Source organism: Aquarana catesbeiana, linkage group LG04 (genome assembly GCF_042186555.1).
Source record: "Aquarana catesbeiana isolate 2022-GZ linkage group LG04, ASM4218655v1, whole genome shotgun sequence".
NCBI lineage: Eukaryota > Metazoa > Chordata > Amphibia > Anura > Ranidae > Aquarana > Aquarana catesbeiana.
The window spans coordinates 536,599,688-536,626,316 of record NC_133327.1 but is presented as its reverse complement, the minus strand read 5'-3'; the positions used below and the strand labels follow the sequence as shown (position 1 = coordinate 536,626,316).

Here is a 26,629-nt window from a genome sequence, read left to right as displayed (position 1 = left end):
GTTGTCGGATTTTCCAAGCAAGTGTACACAAGTCAATCGGACAAAAATCTAAAGTACAAACACGCATGCTCGGAAGCAAGGACGAGCCAGAAGCGGTCGGTCTTGTAAACTAGTGTTCGTAATGGAGAATTAACATTCGAGCAGTGGCAAATTATGAAATCTCCAAATGCAGCGCACATTCTCTTCTTCTTTAATGGGATAATAGTGAAGCTGCTTTACCGGTGATACTGATGGAGTTTTTTTTTTCTTTTGGGCAAGTTACCACAACACCATTATCCCATAGTTTTTAAGATCAAAGATACAACTATGTTGGTGTCCCTTGTCAATTTTAGATTGTACTTTTTTTTAAATGTAACTGCCTACTCCCAAACTGTCATTTGAAGTAAAACACATAGCCAAGTATTATTCTACACAATTTAAATTAGACATGCTATCTGCCAATAGAACTTAAAAAAAAAGTGCATTCTATGTATCCAAAAATATAGAAAATATAACAAATCAAATCATTATTATTCAACCAAAAAATAAAATAAAAGCCTCATGCATGTGTCCTGCTTCCTAATATTGGGGGTCAGCAATGCCAAGAGTTGATGAAAAGCAGGGGTTTGTCATCTGGAGATAATTCCAAAAATCATCTGGATTATTCTCCTGGAGCTCCCGCAGCAAAGGCATATGACATAATTGGTCACGATTAATAAAGCAACCAATTTTTGGCCCAAGAAATCCTCCCCCTCCTCTTCCTGGACTGGACTTGGGTCAAAGCAATAACTCCAAGGCCAATAATAAATAACAGGTTATCTCCTCAATGAAATAAATGAAAAGCAGAAACTGAAAAGCACGAATCAACACTCACCAAACTTCTACTAACACAAAATTAGCAGAAGGAGCCCAAAGGGTGGTGCTAAAGAGCTGAAAAAACACGTAGTACGTCACTACGTTCGTGTTTGTTGGCCGACAATTCCTTGCCATTTGTATGCAAGACAAAATCCAGGCACACGTCTTCGGACAAAAGTGCCAGGTTTTGTCTGCGGAAAATCCGATCGTGTGTACGAGGCTTTCGAGTATGTTTATCTTACAGTGAAATGTGAACCTGTATGTATACAGGAGATTGCTGAACTGTTTTAAAAATATTTACAACATTATTTTACACCTTGGCAGACTGAGACACATTTAAAGCAATTTCCTGCATTAGCAGTCTTGCTGTATTTAAACTAATGAATATAATGCTGTGTAATAACAATGCCAACCCTGTCTGTTAGAAAATTGGCTTGTTCCCTGGCCTTTTTTTGAAAATAACCCCAATAATTTCATATTACTTCTGTAGCTGAATTTCCTTTTAGATGGTTTTTCTAATAAATCACCATTGGCTTCAGTAAATATCTTATGGAGTGGTTAACATTTTTTGTTTATTACAATATTTATGCCATCTAATATCCAGAAATATACAGTATATGTGATTTAATTAACCATTTGGACATCATAAAAGTGAACCTGTGAAATATGCTCACCATCATTTTTGAGTAGCCTTTAAAGATGCAGGCCCTGTCATCTTGATCCTTGCTTTACTATCTAGAAGGGTGTGTACCTTGAAATTTCATCGAGAATGAGAGATTAGACTTAGACCATATTGGCTATACACTTATTCCTGGTTAGTGAATAATTAAGGGGTGAAGCCAAAATGACAGCCTTCGAGCCTACACCTTGAAGTAAACCTGCCAAAAAACGGTGACAATTTAAACTGAGCATATGGTGAAAAAATACCTAACGTTGTATAAAGCCCAAGCCAAAAATATAATATCTTGCAGCTTCTAAACCATTAGATGTGGTGGCTGCAATTGTTTTTTTTTTAGGCTTTTCTTCCCTCTTGTTTCACCTGCTAATATGGCCAGTAACACCAGTAACATACCTCCTGTGCTGTAATAGGGTGTCCACACTCTGGGTGAAGGAGCAAAAGAGACATCTTTGGACAGTGGCATTGCCAGTCTGGGGGAAGGGTAGTGTTAGATGCAGTAGTGGATTTAAATACAATAAAAAAATCAAGCAAAACTCCAGCTAATCAGTAGTCAATTATAGGCAGTTACAGCAACAGTTTGTTATTACTTTTTGGATAAAGGTTTTACATAAATAAAAAAAAGATGATCATTGTAAGAATCCCCGTCAGTGTTAAATGGTTTGTCCAAACCCTTTAACTGCCAAACCTGCAGGACAGCTTTTTCTGTTGAAAAACAACAGACCTACTGACAGGTTCACAATGTGAAAATATAAGAAAGAAAGTATAAAAAAGAAAACTAATGCAGCCATCACATCTAATGCCGCGTACACACGATCGGACTTTCTGGCATACTTGGTCCGGCACACTTTCCGACGGACTTTGTCCGCCAGGTGCGCCGGACTTTAAAATGGACGGACTTGCCCACACACGACCAGACTTTCCGGCGGGCTAAGTCCGCCCGTCTTTCCGACGGACTTTCGCCGAAGTTACGGCGAACTTTCAGAATGAACGGACTTGCCCACACATGGACAAGTCCGTTCATTTTGAACGTGACTCAGGTACGACAGGACTAGAAAAGGAAGTCAATCTTGCCACTTTTATCGGCGAGATTGACACCTTGCGAGCCCCGTCGCGGGTCATACCAGGCCCTTAGGTCTAGTATGGATTATAAAGGGAAGCCCCTAGGCCGAAAAAACGGCGTGGGGTCCCCCCCTAAAATCCATATCAGACCCCGATCCGAGCACGCAGCCCGGCCGGTCAGGAAAGGGGGTGGGGACGAGTGAGCGCCCCCCCTCCTGAACCGTACCAGGCCGCATGCCCTCAACATGGGGGGTGGATGCTTTGGGGTCTCTTCCCGACAACCCTGGCTGTTGGTTGTCGGGGTCTGCAGGTGGGGGGCTTATCGGAATCTGGGAGCCCCCTATAATAAGAGGGCCCCAGATCCCAGCCCCTCACCCTATGTGAATGAGTATGGGGTACCCCTACCCATTCACCTAGGGAAAAAGTGTCAATAATAAAACACACTACACAGGTTTTTAAAATAATTTATTAAACAGCCCCGGGGGGGTCTTCCTCCAGCTTCGGGGGTCTTCCTCCGGCTTCGAGGGTCTTCTTCCGGCTTCGGGGGTCCCTCCGGTTCCTCTTCTCCCGGCGTCCGGTTGGTTCTTCTCCGCTCTCTCCGGCCTCTTCTCCCGGTGTTCCAGTTCTTCGGCCGGCTCCTCCGCTGTCTTCAGGCCACTCTTTTGCCAGCGGAGGTCCGGACTTCTGGGCTTCTTGGCTTCTTGTCTTCTTGTCTTCTTCCCTCTTCTCTTCTCCAGATGTTGACACGACGCTCTCTCCGGCTGGACTTCTCTCTGAGGGCTCCGTTGTGACTTATATAGGCGGAGACCCCGCCCCCTTATGATGTCACAGTCCCTGGGCATGCTGAGACTGTGACGTTTTAGGGGGCGTGGTCACCAGGTGATGTTGACCACGCCCCCTAAAACGTCACAGTCCCAGCATGTCCAGGGACTGTGACATCATAAGGGGGCGTGGTCTCCGCCTATATAAGTCACAACGGAGCCCTCAGAGAGCAGTCCAGCTGGAGAGAGCATCGTGTCAACATCTGGAGAAGAGAAGAGGGAAGAAGACAAGAAGCCAAGAAGCCCAGAAGTCCGGACCTCCGCTGGCAAAAGAGCGGCCTGAAGACAGCGGAGGAGCCGGCCGAAGAACTGGAACACCGGGAGAAGAGGCCGGAGAGAGCGGAGGAGAACCAACCAGATGACGGGAGAAGAGAAACCGGAGGGACCCCCAAAGCCGGAAGAAGACAATTTTGAAAAAAAACAAGTTTTTCTTTGCTTCTGTTAAATTTTTTTGTAAATAAGTACGCTTTCTCCTTCAATAATGGGCACTGATATGGCTGCACTGATGGGCACTGATACGGCGGCACTGATGGGCACCGATGAGGTGGCACCAATGAGGTGGCACTGATGAGGTGGCACTAACGGGCACTGATGATGGGCACTGATAGGCGGCACTGATGGGCACTGATAGGTGGCACTGATGGGCACTGATAGGTGGCACTGGTATGCGGCACTGATGGGCACTCATAGGTGGCACCGATGGGCACACATAGGCGGCACTGATGGGCACTCGTAGGTGGCATTGATTGGTATATATGGGTGGCACTGATGGGTACTTATGTGTGGCACTGATGTGTGGCACTGATGGGCACTGATAGGTGGGCACTGATGGGCACAGATGGGCACAGATGGGCACTGACAGGTGGCACCGATGGGCAATGACAGGTGGCACAGATGGGCAATGACAGGTGGCACAGATGGGCAATGACAGGTGGCACTGATAAAGCATTGCTGGGCAGATCTGGGCATATCATTGACATAATAGTGCCAATCAGTGCCCATTTGTGGGCACTGATTGGCACAGATTGGGCACATGTGGATGGCCATGGGGTACATACCTGGCCATCCACGTTGCCCCTTCCCTGGTGGTCCTAGTGGCATCCCTGGTAGTCCAGTGGGGTGATCTGAGGGGGGGCTGCGCTGATAAACAATCAGCGCAGACCCCCCTGCCAGGAGAGCCACCGATCGGCTCTCCTGTACTTGCGTCTGTCAGACGCGAGTGAGGAAGAGCCGATCAACGGCTCTTCCTATTGACAGCGTGATCAGCCGTGATTGGACACGGCTGATCACGTGGTAAAGAGCCTCCGCCGGAGGATTTTTACCAAGATCAGTGTAGCGGTGTGTCAGACTGACACACCGCTCCACCGATCGCCGCGATGCGCGCCCCCGGGGGCGCGCTGCGGCATGTTATCCTGCTGGATGTCATATGACGTCCAGTCAGGATAACAGAACCACTTCCCGGACGTCAATCCGCTATAGGGCGGGCGGGAAGTGGTTAATAAATTATTTTAAAAACTTGTGTAGTGTGTTTTATTATTGACACTTTTTCCCTAGGTGAATGGGTAGGGGTACCACGTACCCCATACTCATTCACATAGGGTGGGGGGCCGGGATCTGGGGGCCCTCTTATTATAGGGGGCTCCCGGATTCTGATAAGCCCCCGCCCGCAGACCCCGACAACCAACGGCCAGGGTTGTCAGGAAGAGGCCCTTGTCCTCATCAACATGGGGACAAGGTGCTTTGGGGTGGGGGGGCCCCACAGGGCGCCCCCTCCCCCAAAGCACCCACCCCTATGTTGAGGGCATGCGGCCTGGTACGGTTCAGGAGGGGGGGCACTCGCTTGTCCCCACCCCCTTTCCTGACCGGCCGGGCTGCATGCTCAGGTCAGGGTCTGGTATGGATTTTAGGGGGGACCCCACGCCGTTTTTTCGGCGTAGGGCCTTCCCTTTAAAATCCATACCAGACCTAAGGGCCTGGTATGCCCCGCACTCGCTGCAATAGGAAAATTTGTTTTTCCTATTGCAGCGAGCGCGAAATGCAATACCCTGCCCTTGCGTCGTATCTGGTCTGTTGGACCAGCATACAGACGAGCGGGCTTTCCGTCGGACCAGCACACAGACGAGCGGACTTTCCGCCAGAAACTGAGTCCGACGGAAAGATTTAAAACATGTTTCAAATCTAGGTCCGGCGGGCTTTTGGGAAAAAGTCCGCCGGAAATATCTGCCGGAGCCTACACACGGTCGGATTGTCCGGCAGACTCTGGTCCGCCGGACCAAGTATGCCGGAAAGTCCGCTCGTGTGTACGCTGCATAAGAATTGGTAAGCTACAACTTAGAGCTGCACGATTCTGGCTAAAATGAGAATCACAATTTTGTTGTTTAGAATAAAGATCATGATTCTCTTGCGATTCTTGCAGTGTCACATCATCTTTCAAATTATACGAAAACATGGGACTAACTTTACTGTTTCGTTTTTTTTAATTCATTGAAGTGTATTTTTTTATCGCGTTTGAAAACCGCTGCGCAAATACAGTATGATATAAAATATTACAACAATTACCATTTTATTCTTTAGGGTCTCTGCTAATATATAAATATATATATACAGTGGGGACGGAAAGTATTCAAACCCCCTTAAATTTTTCACTCTTTGTTATATTGCAGCCATTTGCTAAAATCATTTAAGTTATTTTTTTTCCTCATTAATGTACACACAGCACTCCATATTGACAGAAAAACACAGACTTGTTGACATTTTTGCAGATTTATTAAAAAAGAAAAACTGAAATATCACATGGTCCTAAGTATTCAGACCCTTTGCTGTGACACTCATATATTTTACTCAGGTGCTGTCCATTTCTTCTGATCATCCTTGAGATGGTTCTACGCCGTCATTTGAGTCCAGCTGTGTTTGATTATACTGATTGGACTTGATTAGGAAAGCCACACACCTGTCTATATAAGACCTAACAGCTCACAGTGCATGTCAGAGCAAATGAGAATCATGAGGTCAAAGGAACTGCCTAAAGAGCTGAGGGGTGGTGTAGTAAAGTTGGGTGGAAGTCCAATTTAAGTGGTTAAACTTACCTCATTTACAGACCAAGGTTCATCCCTTTGATCTAAAAGAACCAAATGATACATCATTTATAGTTATCTCTCAGCACTGAGCAATGTTGATAAACATTTGCCGGCTTTTTTTTTTGATACCTCTGAGCAGAGAATGGCTCTGCACTTGTTACATAGAATCGTGGAAATACCGGATTAAGATCGTGAGGGCGGTTGAATCGAGATTGTGATTTTTTAGTTATGAATTGTGCAGCTCTACTACAATATAATAAATGTTTATTTTTAGGTTTAATACCAGTTTAAAAAGAAGCTATATTAATTAAAAAGTATCTATTAACCACTTGACCTCTGGAAGGTTTTACCCCCTTCACGACCAGACCATTTTTTTTATTCAGCACTGCGTTACTCTAACTGGTACACAAATAAAATCTTTATCATTTTTTTCACACAAATACAGCTTTCTTTTGGTGGTATTTGATCACCATTGGGTTTTTATATTTTTAATTATATAAACAAAAAAGGACCACAGGTTTTGGAAAAAAACAAAAACAATAGTTTCTAATTTATGTTATAAAACATATCCAATAAGAAAATCAAAAAATCGAATTTCTTCACAAAGTGAGGCCAAAATAAATACTGCTACATATCTTTGGTTAAAAAAAACAATAAGTGTACAGTATATTAATCGGTTTGTGCAATCCTTATAGCATTTACAAACTATTGTATATATACTGGAATTTACACAACTATAGATGCTATAGTGGGACTGTAAAAGTGTGGTGGTCAATCTGGTGCTAACAGACACTATCTGGGAGGATCACTAACTGACACTGACGTTGCTAGTGACATTAATACAGTGATCAGTGATAATACTGTACACTGACACTGTAATAATGACACTGTCTGGAAACATCTAAGGGCAATCAAGGGTTTAACTGTGTGCCTAACAATGTTTAATGTGTGTAATGTGTGCTGCTTTTACGTACTAATCTGGTTGTTTAAAGCAGGGAGAAGAAACAGCTAGATCACTGTTCCCTTTAAACAGAGTTCTGTGTTTTCGTAAATATAGAACCCTGTGTCTGACTGAACACAGCCGATCTGCTGACTTCAGCCAAAACCATTGGCTGAAATCAGCTGCCAAACTCGTGCTGTGTCCAATCACATCTAGGTCAGCAGGGGGCACACTATGCACTCTGTCAAGCCCGGAAGAGGGATGTGATAGTGCCTGCACATGCTGCCCGCTCACCGTATATTTACAGGTGGTTAAAAAAACAGTCAATCCAAAGATACAGTATAGGCAGCTGCAATTATATGTGGATTTATAGCTTTCCTATAAAAGCTGAGCTTTGAATTAAGAACTTTAGATCTTTAGAACTCAAAACCTTTATAGGGCAAAAAATCCCTTATAAAATGTAGAATTTGCTTGTAGGCAACACAATGAAATTTGCATTGAATCAACATTCTACAAGTTTAGTTCTTATAAATATTAGCAGCAATTTATATTTCATGCACTTTGAAACATCTACTGATTTTGAGAGAACTACTTATTTTTAAGGACTGTTTCTTATTTTCCCAGCTTTTAAAGTGTAAAAAAAAGAGTGTAAAACAGAATGTGACAGGGAGGCTGCACTGACTCCCTGGGGAATGGGGTGAGTCGCCATTGCAACCCCTGATGCTACACCAGTGGTTGGGGGGGGGTGAAAACCATCTGCTCCCCAAAATGCAAACGTAAATGAGCCTTAACTGTCCGGAGCCCCCTATAAGGATAATTTTAAACTGATGCGCTAAGATTTACCCACATCACTGGTGCAGCGCAATGCACCTGTGGATTTCGTGCGGGTTACTTGCGCTTTGCCATAAACTTCTAATATATTTTGTAGGTGTGGTGCACTTTCAGAAAGTACACCAAAACTCCTGCATTCAGTTTGAGGTCAAGGGCCACATCTGAGGACTCCGTGGACCACAGGTTAAGCACCCCTGGACTAAAGCTTACCGGAAATCTGAAAATTCTGCAAGGGTTAACTGCTTGTTTATTCTAGAGGAATGTAAAAGCACTTTTACTTACCTGATCCTCCACTCCCTGGCAGTTGGCGCTCCCCAATGCTCCTGCAGTGGATTGTCCCTCTGAGTCATCACTGTCCAGTGCAGGACCCCCTGCAACAGTCTTGATGAGATTAAGACCAGTAGTGGCTGGTGCTCCATTTTTTTTTGGGGGGGGGGGCGGCAAACAATCCACCCTCCCCAGTTCGGTCGGTTGATTGTTTAAACCCCCAGTGGTTCGACGAACAACCCCCCCCGTCGATCACCTATGCACCCACCAGCCCCCTGCTTACCCCATTCAGGTCCTGGGCAGCTTCGGAGGCTTCCCCCTGCGTCTCCTCCTCGGTGGCTTACCCCCTGCTTCTGCTCCCGGCCGGCCAATACGATTGCTTCTCCTCCTGGCCAGTCGGGTCTTAAGACCCGCTTCCTGATTGGCCGGGAGGAGAAGCAGGAAGACAATAATGATTATTAACCTGCTATTGTCACACAAGTAGGTGAGCACTGCAGAGCACTGAGCACTTTTTGAAGGCTCAGGCTCTAATCATGTGCTTCAAAAGAAAAAAAAAAACATTGAAATCCATGCATCCGGTGCCCTGCATGGAGATTAGGGGCTGGGCGCATGGACTGGGGGGCAGCGCTCCTGTGCCCCTAATGGAGCGGCAACCACTGATTAAGACTTCAGACTGCTGGAGCATAGAGAGAAGACACTGCAGGGATTAGCCTACCAATGCAGAGGAGTAGAGGATCGGGTACGTAAATCTACATTTTTATGCCCCCTAGATTTATACTCTCCCTTGCAGCTCAGAGTTGGGCTTCAAACTTTTACCTAATAAAAAATAAAGTAACATTTTTTTTTTTTTTTAGTCCCTGAAATCAGGGTTACAAGAAGTATACAAAATATATACAGACAGCTGTACATTCTCATTTTAAGGGGCCGTACAAAAGTACTTTTCTAACCATTTTTGAGGTACTTACACTCCTCTACTACCTATGCATTGTCTTTTCCCTTTGTTCACCTGCAAGAACAGTGACTGACATGGTGTGCTGACATGGGGCAGGAAAGGGAAGAATATTTCCACTCCTATTCCTGCCTGTATCCAAGTCATGCACCAGCAAAGATTGCAGAATAGGGCATAGGTTACTTTAGTCACTATGTGTTTCTTCCTGTTACAATCTCCACCAAACCAAGAAAGTTTGTATTTAATAAAATTCTGCATTTTACCTTTTTTTTAATTGTAATATGAAACAGCAATAATTATGCACTTTTTTTCGTAATGGTTGATTTTAGCTGTTTTAAGAACAGTGGATTATAGTTACTGAGCAGAGTTTGGAAAGGTTAATGCATCATTCTGTATTTAAGTGTTTTTATGACAAGCAGCACTTAATTAGTTTGCTATGTCCCCATTCTGCATATTTTATTTACTTATCCTGAAGTATGTTCACTGTCATCTTAGATTTCTATATGGTCACTGGTGAAGTGGTAATAAAAACTCATTACTCATACAAATGCTCATTTGAGTCATAACTGAATGCATATCAATTTTGTTTAAAGATCTATTGTATAGCACAATCTTTCTAAACCTGCTTACCCTGGAGGAACTCTAATGCCGCGTACACAGGAGTGGACTTTTCGACGGACTAGGTCCGGCGGACCGGACTCCGTCAGACAATTCGACCGTGTGTGGGCTCCAGCTGACTTTTTTTTCCCAAGAGTCCGACAGACCTAGAAATAAAACATGTTTCAAATCTTTCCGACGGACTCGAGTCCGGTTGAAAAGTCCACTCCTCTGTATACTAGTCCGACGGACAAAACCCGACGCTAGGGCAGCTATTGACTACTGGCTATGAACTTCCTTATTTTAGTCCGGTCATACGTCATCACGTACAAATTCGTCAGACTTTGGTTGATCGTGTGTAGACAAGTCCGTTCATTTGAAAGTCTGTTGGAAAGTCCGTTGAAAGGTCAGCGGACCTAGTCTGTCGAAAAGTCAGCCCGTGTGTACGCGGCATTAGGATCCTTTTAAATGAGTATTTTGATCAAATCTGCCTTTCAGTTTCTCAGGCGGATCCGAATTGAAGCTCAGTACTGGTCTATGGGCATAGGGACGTGCATTTGTTTACATCCGACTATCGCCAAGTCCTTCTACGTCCCAAAAAAAAAAACAGTAACATTTTTGCATAATTTTCAATTTTTTCGAACCTAAAGTGTTGGATCAGAGGTCAAAGGATGTAAACAGATGCACATCTGTTTACATCCACTTGCCGTGTCCCAGAAGATTTTTTTCTAAACAGACCCCAGAGTGCTTGACATCCAAACCAGAATATTTTAAAACATCCTCATGCTTTATATGACAATAATATAAATAATAATGGCCAGAAAAGAAATGAAGACTATGGTAAGTATAGTGAACCCTAACACTAGTAATCAGTAGAAACGTGCCTCCTTGTATTGGTGGTCATTGAAGACGTGTCCCCTTACATTGGTCCCAGCAAAAGAAAACACCTATACATCTACGTCAGTAGAAGCCACCCCTACATTGAATGTTCGTGGAAAATGTTCCTCTTGCATTGATGGTCATTGCGGGTGGGAGATACAACTGCCACTGCCCTAGTAAACTCTGTAGGAGCCCTAGGGTTTAACAGAGCCCTTGTTGACAAAGCCTGATATAGCATATGTTAACATGATATAAACTTGTTTAAACTACCTTTTTACCTATTATCTCAAATGAAAGTGCAATAGAGTGAATGGGCTCTTAAAGTATAACTAAAGGCAAAACTTTTTTTTTTAGTTTTGGATAGGGTGGAGAGGGATTAGAACCCCTGTCAGTTTTTATTGTTGTCTGTTTCTCCGTTGAGGAGATTTATCCTCTCTATTTGTCCTGTTTACCATTATTGAAAGTGAAAGTAAAATAAAATCCCAAATTTTGGGTTGTCCCCAGAAAAGAAATAGAGACGAAATCTTCCAATGGTGACACTAGTTCTGGTGGCCTGGGGGTCCCCAAGAAATTCCCGTAATTCGCAGGAATTTCCGTTCACTTCCTGTTTGGCTATGGGACAAAAAGTGAAGGGAAATCTCCCCAATGGGGCACAGATGGCAAAAAAAATCTGACAGATGTTATAATCCTCCCTTACTCTATCCAAAATTAAAAAAAAAACAGTTTTGTCTATAATGCTACTTTAACGTTACATTGCAAGAAAAAAACAGACTGGTCTCATCATGCCTGCAGTTTTAGATCATTTTACATGGCTCTGACAAATCATTTTAATGGCCACGCTGGTAGAATAGATATTTTACTGCAACAATTATACTTTTTTCTGGCCATTTTTCTACTTTCACTTGCTCTTTAAACTTAGACATCCTTAGTTGCTAGTAAATGCAGGTATGATTTTAGTGCTCTAGTTTAAAGCCTAAAAAACAAAACAAAAAAAAAAAAAAACTTAAAGCTTTATTCACATCACTTACAGTACCTGTGTACTCCAAAGCAGTGTAGGCAGCTGGATCTTGTAAAAACCTTCTGTGCAGGGATGCCTGTCCTCTTCCTGTCTCTAAACTTCTGGAGCTTCAATGGTTAACAGTTTCAAGTTTTCAGCCAGAACAGCAGTAGAGATGACGTGGACATGCCCACTCCTGCCCTCTCCTCCACTGAGAAAGGTTCCTCCACTGATTACACTGCTTGTAACACAATCTGTGAATGAGGGAGAGTCTGATCAGTCACATGATTCTCTCTCCCATTCACAGATCATGTTACAAGCAGTGTAATCAATAAAATAACTTTTCTCAATGGAGGAAGGAGGAGGCGTGTCCCACATGACCATCTGTTTTGCTGTTAAAGTAATAGTAAACCATGTCTGTTGTAAAAAAAAAAAAAAAAACACCTGCAAGGCAATAGCATAATGTGCTAGTATGCATCGCATATTAGCACATTATGAAATACACACCTTGGAATGAAGCCCTCCAGCACTGTGTTGTCACTGCTGAGAGGGCTGGCATCTTCCCCCCGGTCTTTCTTCTGGGTTCACGCGCTCCGGCTATGTGATTGGCCGGAGCCACAATGACGTCACTTGAACCCACGGTTCCGCCACGAAGCTCTGAAGGTCTGGCATGGTATGCATGCGCCGGTGACGTCCAGGGTCAATATCTCCTAAACAGTGCACGTTTAGGAGATATTCATTTTACCTACAGGTTTACTCTTTTATAAGCTTACCTGTAGGCAAAAATGACTAAGCGGAGTTTACTACCGCTTTAAGCCTGAAGACACAGCGCTTTTAACCCGTACATTGACAGAGGTATAGAAACAGGTGGAGGACAGGGCATTCCTGCAGTAAAGATTTCTCTAGGATCCGGTTGCCTGCACAATGTGGGGTAGCCTTCATTACAGGTAAGTGATATGACTAAATATGTATATTAAACTACAGCTTTAATATGCCTACATTTACACTTGGCTGAACAGGTTAGTAATCCAGAGAGAGCTTTTGCTCAGTCATTTCAAAATGTATATACTGTATAATGTAATTTCCAGATATGCAAAACTGTGACACATTTGATGACTAGGTCAAGGTTCGGTTTTTTTGTGCTGGGAATAGCGCAAGTAGTCAGTAGCACTGACTACTAAAATGAAGACATACGTATATGTATTATTTTCATTCTCAGATTGTTTCTACCTTTTGTAAACGTGAGTGGTTCATTACACATATGTAAAATGCTTGTTATGACACAGATATACTTGTCAACATATACTGTATACAGTACTTTTCAATAACTTGTTGTAATCAATATTATTATATTGTGTTTAGATGGTCCAACCTTGTAGCACTTAACTATACAGGGCAAAGTAGCATGTTTACTTTATTGCAGACCCCACAGACACATACTTGTGTTCCTTGTTCAGCCATTGTGAATGAAAGGAAAGTCCTGTGTATGCTACAAGTGAAAGAATTGTAGCTTACACTAGACTATGAACTGCCCATGTAACGCATTAAGTGGGTCACATACTACCCCATTCATGGAAGTACCAGTTGGGTATTTCCTTCAGCTCCTGCTAAAAGGAGCTATAGGGGAGCATAGAAGTAGTAAGTATATAGTATGTAGCTGGTGCTGCTTTTGTTATAACGTTATATATTTTTTTTCTGTGTAGGATTTCTTTAATATAGTATTATTTACATAAAGCTATTTATTTTCTTAATGTCAAGTATTGCTCCACATTTCTGCATCTTGATCATGTCTATTTAAGTATTAGGTACAAGAGTTATCTATTGCAGATGCTTATAGATGCAGCTAAAAATTTATATAAAATTTCATTTTTTTTTACTTATAGGAACATCCTTACCAGCAATTCCAACACACCCAACAACCTGTGAAAAGCTGGCTGGTGTTTGTCAAGGTAGCAATTTGCGATTTATACGTAAAAAATGCCAGGTTTTTATCAAAACAGTGTCATGCAAATATGTGAAAAAGTCTTGTTTTAACTTATAAAATCCCCCATGTCTCTGTTTTCCAGGTAGCTAAATTAGAAACTTAATAAAGGGATCATCCTAATAAATATATGACGCAGTATCTAATACAATGAAATGGAAATAAGAGTTAAGCTTATGATGTTACAATGTGCACTGTTACACGGTCTCCTTTTATATAGCGATGCTGCTGGGTTTGTCACTTTCAGTACAGGCCAAATCACACAGTGAGAACCAGCTTTGATCAATACCTTGAGGAATCATCTGCACAACTGCACAGTACTACACAATGGGATGCTGACCTTTCCTACAGACTGGCTTTATGACTTTCTTTCCTTGCCTACTATTTGGTGTCATTGGGTTATGTTTTATTTTTACAGCTGTTTTGCCGCTCTCAGATTTCTGTTTCACTGATCTTCGCAGCAACTGAATGTTTTTGTTGTTAGTAAATGTAATTGCTGTACGTGATGTAGACCTAGTTCTGTATTTTCTCATTTCTATCTGTGATAGTAAATGCATTCTTAGCAAGAACCATTGTGCCCAAAATTTCCTAGGCTTAATTAGCATTGTGGTATTTAGTGTATATTGCATGTGTAATTCTGCTGGTTGTTTCAGACAACTAAAAATCTATGAACCTCACTCATGAAAGGATCTAAGGCAAACATTGCCTCTGTCTATATTGTCTATAGCAGTGGTCATTAACCCTGTCCTCAGGGCCCACTAACAGGCCAGGTTTGCAAGATAACTGAAATACATCACATTATCATTTGCTGCTCAGTGATTGCAGTATTCTAGTCTGCATCTCCCCAAGGTAATATATAAAACCTGGCCTGTTAGTGGGCCCTGAGGACAGGGTTGATGACCACTAGTCTATAGCATCCAATCGCATCACTTCCTTTCTAGTTTCTGTATTCCAGTATAGTTTTGGAGAATCTAAAAACATGATTTTATTGGCTGGTCACACATGTCGGAGAGATTTTCCTTTGCTTCCTGTCCCAGAGGAATGACAGGAAGTAAGTGGAAATCTTCCCCTAATCAGTGCTAAATCCCAACATTGTTATATGTCACCAGAACATCATTTGAGGGCATCCTATCCTAAATGTTGTTTTGGTGACAACTGTAAAATAGTGAATTCCCTCTCACCTTCTGTCCTAGTAACAGTGTTCAGTGTTCACCAAGACAAATAATGAGGGTGGATCACTCCAATGAGAATGTAGACAGAAACAATGTCATTCTTAGCTGGAATTCACAATTGAATACATCTCTATCTATCATCTTTCTTCCTTTTCATTTATCTATTGATCATTTCTTCAAACTCGTTATAGTTCAAAGATGCAGTAATTAAAGTATAACTAAGGCAATTTTTTTTCTTGGTTTTTGATAGAGGGGAGAGGGATTAGAACACCTGTCAGTTTTTATTCTGTCTTTGTCCCCATTAGGGAGACTTATCCTCTCTATTTGTCCTGTTTACCGTTATCATTGAAAGTGAATTTAAAAGAAAATCCCAAATTTTGGTTGTCCCAAGAACAGTAATAGAGGGGAAATTTTCCAATGGGCACACTAGTTCTGGTGACCCGGTGGTCCCCAAGAGATTCCTATAATTTGCAGGGATTTCCTCTCACTTCCTGTTTTAGCTATGAGACAAGAAGTGAAGGTAAATCTCCCCATTGGGACAAAGAGGGCAGAAGTAAACCTTACAGGATTTATTACCTTACCTTACACTTGCCTTTAGTTCTAAGTTAAGTTAGGATTAACAGCATACATTTCTTCTTTATTATGGAGAAATATTTGCACCTTGTTTAATACATTGGCATACCTCCAACTTTGCCTTCTTTAGGAACCAAATCCCCTTGTCCCTCTTTCTTAGTTGTCCTTTTATGGTCTGATGTACAGTACAGAACTCCATAGACCTGTATTTATGGCTTAGTGAACTAAACCTTCTACTCGAGTACTTAGTAGCCTATGTGAAAAAAGTATATTTACAGGGAGGGTGGGATTTTGTGTGAAGCACGTGGCAGCAAAAGAATAATTGGATGAATAGAAAGGAATTTTATTTGAAAACTAAATTGTAAACATACATATTTCCGGTAACATTGGTACAAGGTAACATACATATAATAATTAGACCATTTGGCACAGTCCATATATACATGTAATGATAACAATGGTATGCAATAAACAAATGGTATGAACACATAAAATGCCGTAGTTCACGTCAAAGAAAAATGGTATATAACAATGATTCAAAAAGTATTGCCTGCAGGACCTAAAAAATTATTGTAAAAGTAAGAGGAAAGATTTTTTTTAATCTTTCCTCTTACTTTTTACAATAATGTTTTATAGATATCACACGCACTTGCTCCTGACAAGTGGCGTTAAAGCCATGAAACGCGTAGAGCTACCGGTTGCCATGTCTTTACCAATCTCACCAAGATTCTTCAAGCTATTATGTAATTTTTACCCCCACAGGTCCAGTGAGGCCATAGGTCCTGCAGGCAATACTTTTTGAATCATTGTTATATACCATTTTTCTTTGAGGTGAACTATGGAATTTTATGTGTTCATACCATGAAAGATTACCATCAATTTTATTGTCATTATTTTGTCTATTGCATACCATTGTTATCATTACATGTATATATGGACTGTGCCAAATGGTCTAATTATTGTATGTATGTTACCTTGTACCAATGTTACCGGAAATATGTATGTTTACAATTTAGTTTTCAAATAAAATTCCTTTCTATTCATCCATATATTCTTTTGCTGCCACGTGCTTCACACAAAGTACCACCCTCCCTGTAAATATACCTTTTCTCCTGATGCAAATGGGATGGATCTTCATGACCTTACCAGGTCATGATATCATTTAAAGTCCCTAGGGATGGAAATACATGACCTCACCAGGCCATGGCTTCCTGAAAGTCCCTATCCCCCCAAAAACCTCTTCCACTTTAGTAGCCTATGTATAAAACCAATCCTTTTAACTACAGTTTTTTGTCTTTAATACCCAATAATGCATATTTGATGTTCAATCTATTGGCTAAAATCTAAACTACAGTTTCAATGTTCATAACAGGAAAGAAAAGTTATACTAAAAAATAACCACTACATTCTGACAATTGACAATTTTTACTCATTTTCATTTTGATATTGGTGAAAAAATGACTAGAAGTCATATTGTAAAGATCACCATTTTAGTATTTAGTAGTGAAAGCCTCTTGTGATTCTCATTTGACCACTGAAAATAATAATTTATTTTAAAATAATATGTTAAAAAATACACACCTTGATTTCCCTTTAGGTTTTATGTTGCATATGTATGCTACATCACATTTCTTGTTGATTTATGTTTTCTGTTTATTAGCAGCTACAGTGGCACCCATCGTAACTTCAACAACCATTGTAACTTCCACATCTACTACTACTTCAGCCACCACTGTATCTTCTACATCCACTATTACTTCAACAACCACTGTAACTAGACCATCTACTGTAACATCATCCCCCATGTCATCTCATGTAACTCCACCGTCTAATGTAACTTTTTCATCATCCACTGCTATCATCACTAACCGTTTTCTTTCTACCAATATCACATATGGTAAGAAAGCATATCTTCCATATTATGCATGTCTTTTTTTCTGGAACATTTTCTGGAAAAAATTTGGAACAAAAATATGCAGTTGAAATTTGCTTCCAATGATTACTGATTTGACTAACTAAATGCTCTAATGTCTGAACTTAATGTGATAGATAATTTGAATAGGGCAATATATATATAAAGCTCAACTGAACTTTCGGTGTAAATCAGTTAAATACATTTCTCATGATTAAAACATGTGAAAGACTTTGGTTTCTTTAGAAAGCAGCCACAGCCCACATGGTAAAGACTGTCATTTGCCAACATGATGTAGAGAAAAATCTTTGCTCTCTGTGTGGAAACAGTAGTCTCTCTGCGGAGGTCTGACACACCTCCTGCTGAGTCAGGTAAATAGCTTTGCAATAAGGAAATATCATGCTTCCTAATGATTGGAGAGCTCTAGCTTTGATTGGCTTGCTTCTCTTCAGGACACAAGCTTTTCTACTCAGTCTAACAAAACAAACTGTAAGATTTTGCCCACCTTTTGTTTTGAGGTGCTTGGAATGTATTAAGCTGATTTTAACTGAGGTTCAGCTGAACTTTAATGCAAATATTGCTGACATCAAAGCACTATTTCCAATTAACAGACATCACAATTGCATCATTGTAAGCATCTGTATATTTTAGGTGTTTTCCGGTCTCTTGCATGTTATGGTTAAGGGTCTCATGCTCCTTTCAGTAGTGTCTCCCTTTTTGTCTATGCTATTACTTCATCAGCTTTAAAGACTGTTTTAAATACAGTATGCACTCTCAATTGTGTTAGTTGTGTTTAAAGCTGAACTCTGGGCTGCAGTAATTTCAGAAGCACAGCTCAAACCCTATGTGCTGTTCATTAACCTTTTTGAATTCATAAAAAACTGAAGCAGAAGTTGAGATTTTTACCTTTAGAAAATCTGTCTGATGTCTTCATATAGCCCTGAAAAATTATCTTCACACTGCCAGCCAGGAGTAGTGTCTGCAGGACACCTTATTTATAGATTTAGATGTTCCCTGCAAGACAACATCTCCCAAGTGCCCTGGGGGTCAATGCAGAAGGCTGGCTCCCAGTTGGGTATTCGGTCATACTTTGGGCAGCAACAAGGGATGGGAGAACTTCTTTGCTCCGCTCATACTTCTTCATTATATAGACATACAAGCAGGATGCTTGATCATTGAAGCCTATACTAGTTCTGTTATACTTCACACTGCTGACAGCCGATAGGTAGAATGGGGCAGACCAGAAGCCACCACTGTCGGCACCACGCAAATTATTTACTCACTCTGCCTGCTGTACTTATCAGCTGTTTGAAAGCTGTATGCAGATACTTTAGTGTAACAAGGCAAAGAGATTTTATTCTTAGTGAAGCAACAGTCGCATGAGTAGATAACATAGGCGTGTGCACAGGTTGAGCCGGGTGTGCCTGGGCACACCCTAATCACCTAGTGCGCATTTGTATTATCACTCTGTATAGCAGCGGGAAGATGGGGAAGATCACCCTCTTACCGGCTTTGCCATAGGAGCAGTGCTTACACACATCTCTTTCACTGTGCCAGCAGGGAGATCAATATGCCAGGGCCATATTTATAGAAACACACACTTTGGGGTGCACACCCTAATGCAATAGGCTGCAAACACATATGGTAGATATTAAAATAAACACATTCCATAAGTGGGGATGGGGGGTGGCAGAGTGGCAGTGCAGGTGAATCCTCTGCTGAAAGCAGTATGTCTGCCCTGCTTCACTGAACCCTCTGCACACTACTAACAGTGGAGGCTTTACCCACTGTACTTGCTCCACTCATCAACCATCACAGTCTCCAGCCCTGTTTATAGCTCTGATTACAAGCACGACTCCAGATTAAAGGGGATTTAATGATTTTAGAGGTCCAACGCATGCAAGGTCCTTCAATTAAGCTGGCATCTTTTCCACGGTTTCTTCTTCCGGCAGAATCTTTGGTTGCCTTTTGGCCGTAACATACAGCATGGCATACAGAATGAGGCATTGAAGAATAGGGAACGTACAGCATGGCATGTGGAATGGCAGCATGGCATATGGAATATGAGGTGGTCAGGAATGTGCAGTATATCATACAGTCAAAATATAATATGGATTAATTATAACATGAATAACAAGGCAAATAGAATGAGCCATTTTGAAATAGGAAGTGTGCAACATGGTATGAGAACAGAATGAGGCATTGCGAAATAGAGAACGTAGATGGCATACATAATGAGGCGTTGTGGAATAAGAAGCGTACAGCATGGCATAAGGAATGAGTAGTATAATGAACTGTGAGTAGTGTTTTTATCCTTAAATAAAACATAGTGACTCAAGGAAAAAACAATGGCGCTTAATTTTTAACATAAATATCTATTCAACATAACTGTGAAGAACTGTGTAATAAATGAACAATTAAATCACCCTGTGACAAGTGAATCACATACGTAAGTGAATCTACCACAATATAAACAAAAAGTCCATAAGATTTCCAAAATGTCCTTAAGCTATAGTGTCTTCTTATTCCATCCACCACACCAAAATGTTAGTGACTCCACTCCCTTAAGAAATGCACTCACCGACTCCCAGTGCCTGCACTTGCGTGTCAGGCTAAAGCGCTTTCAAACCACACAGAAAGGGTTAAATCAACTATCCTTTATCCAAAAGTGTATGCAAGGATCACTTTCTGTGATCAACTGACAGCTGGGAAACAACCAGCTGAAATCCTAACAATACTATGGAGCTGACCAATCGTAAAGTTAAAATCAAACTGTCAACCAAGTTCATAGGAAATAAAGAATCACCGAAGTGTGAAGAAGTTTCCTGAAATGTAATGGTTCGGTCTTGATCTAGAGATAATGGCAAAGAATTCCAAACTGCAGCCAGCTGTCTCCTAGGATCGCTCACCCTCCAGATCCTCCAATTCTCAGGCTGTCCAATCAATGAGAACCTTTACAGTTCAGGACCAGCAGCCGGCAGATTCCGAGCCGTCCCTCCAGAGGGGGCGAGGAAAGTGCATGCAGGTTCACTTCAGTTCTCTGGCAACTGCACGCTATGGGGAGGAAGTAACGTGTGTCCATACAGCCGAGTCCCGACAACTCATTCACTGCATCTATGGGCACTGTCAGCGCACACATCGGCCTCTCAAGTATTCATAATACTTTAAGTGGCAGCCCGATTTCAGGTAGGACTTTCTGTTCTAGGCGCAGTAGTGGGAATTTAAGTGGGGGCGGATTCTGCACATCAAGAACATCAAAGAAGCTCATTTACTTTATTGGACATTCAGTGGCAGCTGGTGAAGTTTTAGGATGGGGGGGTCAGACCCCACCCTTCCTTTTTGACCTCTCCCACTTGGTGAAAGTGGGCGTGGTTTCAGCAAAATAGTGGGTGTGGCTCTAAGGTGGTGTAGTTAGCTTCTGAGATGAACGAGGGATGGAGGGAGAGGGAGAGAGGGATGAAGGGACAGCAGGCCCAGATCCTACACAACAATAGAAATATGTGTATTCTAGAAAGTTTAACAATCAGCAGATAAAGATATTCCAAACACCTGGTGTTAGCACTTCAATCATCCCGGCAGCATGGTTGTGCCGGGTGCATTATTTCTATTATTACATGGTAATATAAAATGAAATCATTCAACTCACCATAATGCAGAATCAGTGGGAGCCCTGAGTGTGTCACTAGCCACGTTGCCTGCCACCAAATCTCATCAGGTGTCCCCAGCTGGAGTCTGTCCTTACAACAGGTGCCCCCAGCGGAGTCCCTCACATGCAGCCTGTGTCCCATAAAATGCAGCCTGTGTCACACAAAATGCAGCCTGTGTCACACAAAATGCAGCCTGTGTCGCACAAAATACAGCCTGTGTCCCACCAAATGTAGCCGCCTGTGTCCCACCAGATGTAGCCGCCTGTGTCCCACCAAATAAAGCAGCCTGTGTCCTACCAAATAAAGCAGCCTGTGTCCTACCAAATAAAGCAGCCTGCCTGTGTCCCACCAAATAAAGCAGCCTGTGTCCCACCAAATAAAGCAGCCTGTGTCACATCAAATAATGCAGCCAGCCTGTGTCCCACCAAATAAAGCAGCCTGTGTCACATCAAATAATGCAGCCAGCCTGTGTCCCACCAAATAATGCAGCCTGTGTCACATCAAATAACGCAGCCTGTGTCCCACCAAATAATGCAGCCTGTGTCCCACCAAATAATGCAGCCTGTGTCACATCAAAAATGCAGCCTGTGTCACATCAAATAATGCAGCCTGTGTCACATCAAATAATGCAGCCAGCCTGTGTCCCACCAAATAATGCAGCCGGTGTCACATCAAATAACGCAGCCTGTGTCCCACCAAATAATGCAGCCTGCCTGTGTCACATCAAATAATGCAGCCTGTGTCACATCAAATAATGCAGCCAGCCTGTGTCCCACCAAATAATGCAGCCTGCCTGTGTCACATCAAATAATGCAGCCTGTGTCACATCAAATAATGCAGCCTGTGTCACATCAAATAATGCAGCCTGTGTCCCACCAAATAATGCAGCCTGCCTGTGTCACATCAAATAATGCAGCCAGTCTGTGTCCCACCAAATAATGCAGCCTTCCTGTGTCACATCAAATAATGCAGCCTGTGTCACATCAAATAATGCAGCCTGCCTGTGTCACATCAAATAATGCAGCCTGTGTCACATCAAATAATGCAGCTTGCCTGTGTCACATCAAATAATGCAGCCTGTGTCACATCAAATAATGCAGCCTGCCTGTGTCACATCAAATAATGCAGCCTGCCTGTGTCACATCAAATAATGCAGCCTGCCCATGTCCCACCAAATAATGCAGCCTGCCTGTGTCACATCAAATAATGCAGCCTGTGTCACATCAAAAAATGCAGCCAGCCTGTGTCCCACGAAATAATGCAGCCTGTGTCCCACCAAATAATGCAGCCTGTGTCACATCAAATAATGCAGCCTGTGTCACATCAAATAATGCAGCCTGCCTGTGTCACATCAAATAATGCAGCCTGCCTGTGTCACATCAAATAATGCAGCCTGTGTCACATCAAATAATGCAGCCTGTGTCACATCAAATAATGCAGCCTGCCTGTGTCACATCAAATAATGCAGCCTGTGTCACATCAAATAATGCAGCCAGCCTGTGTCCCACCAAATAATGCAGCCTGTGTCACATCAAATAATGCAGCCTGCCTGTGTCACATCAAATAATGCAGCCTGCCTGTGTCACATCAAATAATGCAGCCTGCCCATGTCCCACCAAATAATGCAGCCTGCCTGTGTCACATCAAATAATGCAGCCTGTGTCACATCAAATAATGCAGCCAGCCTGTGTCCCACCAAATAATGCAGCCTGTGTCACATCAAATAATGCAGCCAGCCTGTGTCCCACCAAATAATGCAGCCTGTGTCACATCAAATAATGCAGCCTGCCTGTGTCACATCAAATAATGCAGCCTGCCCATGTCCCACCAAATAATGCAGCCTGCCTGTGTCACATCAAATAATGCAGCCTGTGTCACATCAAATAATGCAGCCAGCCTGTGTCCCACGAAATAATGCAGCCTGTGTCCCACCAAATAATGCAGCCTATGTCACATCAAATAATGCAGCCCGTGTCACATCAAATAATGCAGCCTGTGTCACATCAAATAATGCAGCCAGCCTGTGTCCCACCAAATAATGCAGCCTGTGTCACATCAAATAATGCAGCCTGTGTCACATCAAATAATGCAGCCCGTGTCACATCAAATAATGCAGCCAGCCTGTGTCACATCAAATAATGCAGCCTGTGTTACATCAAATAATGCAGCCTGCCTGTGTCACATCAAATAATGCAGCCTGTGTCACATCAAATAATGCAGCCTGTGTCACATCAAATAATGCAGCCTGCCTGTGTGACATCAAATAATGCAGCCTGTGTCACATCAAATAATGCAACCTGCCTGTGTGACATCAAATAATGCAGCCTGCCTGTGTGACATCAAATAATGCAGCCTGTGTCACATCAAATAATGCAGCCTGCCTGTGTGACATCAAATAATGCAGCCTGTGTCCCACCAAATAATGCAGCCTGCCTGTGTCACATCAAATAATGCAGCCAGCCTGTGTCCCACCAAATAATGCAGCCTGCCTGTGTCACATCAAATAATGCAGCCTGCCTGTGTCCCACCAAATAATGCAGCCTGCCTGTGTCACATCAAATAATGCAGCCTGCCTGTGTCACATCAAATAATGCAGCCTGTGTCACATCAAATAATGCAGCCTGTGTCACATCAAATAATGCAGCCAGCCTGTGTCTCACCAAATAATGCAGCCAGCCTGTGTCACATCAAATAATGCAGCCTGTCTGTGTCACATCAAATAATGCAGCCTGTGTCACATCAAATAATGCAGCCTGTGTCACATCAAATAATGCAGCCTGCCTGTGTCACATCAAATAATGCAGCCTGCCTGTGTCACATCAAATATTGCAGCCTGCCTGTGTCACATAAAATAATGCAGCCAGCCTGTGTCACATCAAATAATGCAGCCAGCCTGTGTCCCACCAAATAATGCAGCCTGTGTCACATCAAATAATGCAGCCAGCCTGTGTCTCACCAAATAATGCAGCCCGTGTCACATCAAATAATGCAGCCTGTCTGTGTCACATCAAATAATGCAGCCTGTGTCACATCAAATAATGCAGCCTGTCTGCGCCACATCAAATAATGCAGCCTGCCTGTGTTACATCAAACCCCCCTCCCCCCCGTTCTTCGCGGGAGCACACCGGCACTTACCTTGTTGTGTTTTGTCCTCTCCTGCAGGTTCTCCTTCCACAGCAGCGATGGAGGGGTCCACCCCTCTCATTCTTCCTGTTTTCTCTCTCCCGGGCACAACGGGGGGGGGGGGGGGACAGGAAGTGACATCAAACTCAGATGTCAATAAAACCGCCCAGCCGTAGTAGTAGATACTACGAGCGCCGGGCGGAAGCTACTCGGCGCTTCAATTGCATGGACGTGGCGCTTCTCATAAGTGCACTGTGTCCGGTGTCGCACTGTGTCCGGCATCCGAACACAGTGAACTTAAGGACCTTTTTTTGTACGTGAAAATGTGCGTCTGATTACCGCATTTGGGGTGCTTTTAACAATAAATGGCACCGCAAGCTTGGCACGTGTTTTTCACATGTTCTGTGACTGCGAAAGAAAACATATGGTTTTGTGCATGTTTTCAGAACGCCCAGGTGTGAATGTTGCCTGATATATGGAATGAAGCCATGTAGAATAGGGAATGTACAGCATGACATACAGAATGAGGTGGTGGGGAATGCAGAGTATGCCATATGGAATAGAGAGCTGCAGAATAGGGAATGTACAGCATGGCATACAATTATAATACAGGATATCGATTGAGGTGGTGTAGATTGTACAGCATGGCATCCAGAAATAGGTGATAGGAAATGATACAGTAGGGCCTACTGAGTGAGGCAGTGCAGAATAGGGGGTGAACAGCAGACTAGATACAAAATGTTAGTGCACTAGCAGAGTTACTTTTTTATTACCCCAATAGAAATGGCTTGCTGATGCTGCTAAGTCTTCTGCTCTGTCCACCTCTCTGATGCTGCCTGCAGGCCAAATGCAAATGAATGATTCCAGCCCCATTCAGACCTCCATTAGCAACACCCATACATGTTGTGACAGCCCACCCGATTGCCGCTGTCACTTGTAAACACAGAGCCAACGGAGGAAGTCATCTATGTTCTCTGTTGAACTCTACATTAGATGATGTCATCTGTCAGAGGCACACAGGAAATGGTTAGTAGAGGACTTCCCCTGATTGCTTTGTGTTTACAACGTCTGTAGCAATGGGGTGAGCTGTCACAGTGTGCTGGTAAACATCTAGATGCCCAGTTTAACTGCAGAGGCACCAACTTCTCTTTGTCTCTAGGGCCCCCTGACTGGCTTCCCTCATGCCTAGGCCCCATGGCAGCTGTGTGGGCTGCTATGGTGATAGTTCCACCCCTGAGGTAAGATAAAGATGCAGCTACACTAATACAAATAGATTTATATGCCTGGAGTTCAGCTTTAAACCAGACAACATAATTAGAATGCAAAGCACATTGGGGTTGAATTAATAAAGGCAAACACATTGTTTACTTTGCAAGGGAAGTTGCGCTTTGCAAAGGGATTTTCCCTAGAGCTTAGTAAGTAAGGGGAAGCTATGTTGACTTCCAACATCCAATCATATGCAAGCAAAAATGCTCTTTATTATTTTCCATGCATGTGATTGGGTATACTTTGCAAAGTGAAATTGCACCACATTCACTAAGCCCTAGGGAAACGTTGCTTGCAAAGTGCAACTTTCTTTGCAAAGTGAACAGCCATTTGCCTTTAGTGTGGGCTTTTACTTTTCTATTTTGCCTGACCAACACTGATGAGATCCATGAGATGGTTAGCTTTGGAGCATCTAGAAAAAATCTATTGTTTGTTAATATTTATTTACTAATACAAATTTGATACTCACTCTTGAAGTAGATTCTCTCCCTCTGCTATAGATTTTTTTTTCTGTGTATAACAAATTTCTTGACAATTGGATTTTTTCATTATAGAGGCACTCCATTTAGGCAAACTAAGGCTGGTCATACATTATACAATTTTTTTGTACAAATCTCCTTTAGATTTACCAAAAACATATAATATGAGGTCAAACGTAAACACTTTCAATTTACGTGCAAGCAGGCGGGATCTTGCACTACATAGTTGAAGGTAAATCTAAAGGAAATTGAATAAGCAAATTGTATATTGTAAAACCAGCTTGAATCTCACAGCTCCTGAAAATGTTTGAAATACAGCACCAAATCTGTGAAGTATTTTGGATATGGTATAAAGTATGTACTACTTTTAAATATATAATAAAGTAGAATGGCTGTGTAGCAATTAACATAACAACAAGTTGATATAACATATTAAAGCACAGCTCCAACCAATTTCAGATATAACAGGAAAGGGTTAGAAGCTCTGTTAGACTTTTGTTATTATCCCTGTCTTTTCTCTTAAGCTTCATGCAGAAGATTGCAAGA

At 42.4% G+C, this 26,629-nt stretch overlaps 1 protein-coding gene across 7 annotated transcripts in view; it reads left to right on the top strand.

Annotated features, from left to right (window-relative positions):
- Positions 1–26,629, top strand: part of ADGRG6 (adhesion G protein-coupled receptor G6) — a 295,747-nt gene that overhangs the window by 160,034 nt on the left and 109,084 nt on the right. For 3 of the 7 annotated variants that reach the window (XM_073627848.1, XM_073627846.1, XM_073627849.1), the window contains exons 5-6: positions 13,814–13,879; positions 17,317–17,553. In XM_073627848.1, the coding sequence (XP_073483949.1) occupies positions 13,814–13,879; positions 17,317–17,553 (303 nt within the window). The remainder of the gene's footprint in view (positions 1–13,813; positions 13,880–17,316; positions 17,554–26,629) is intronic. The other 4 variants (XM_073627852.1, XM_073627851.1, XM_073627850.1 and 1 more) reach the window with 2 other exon arrangements.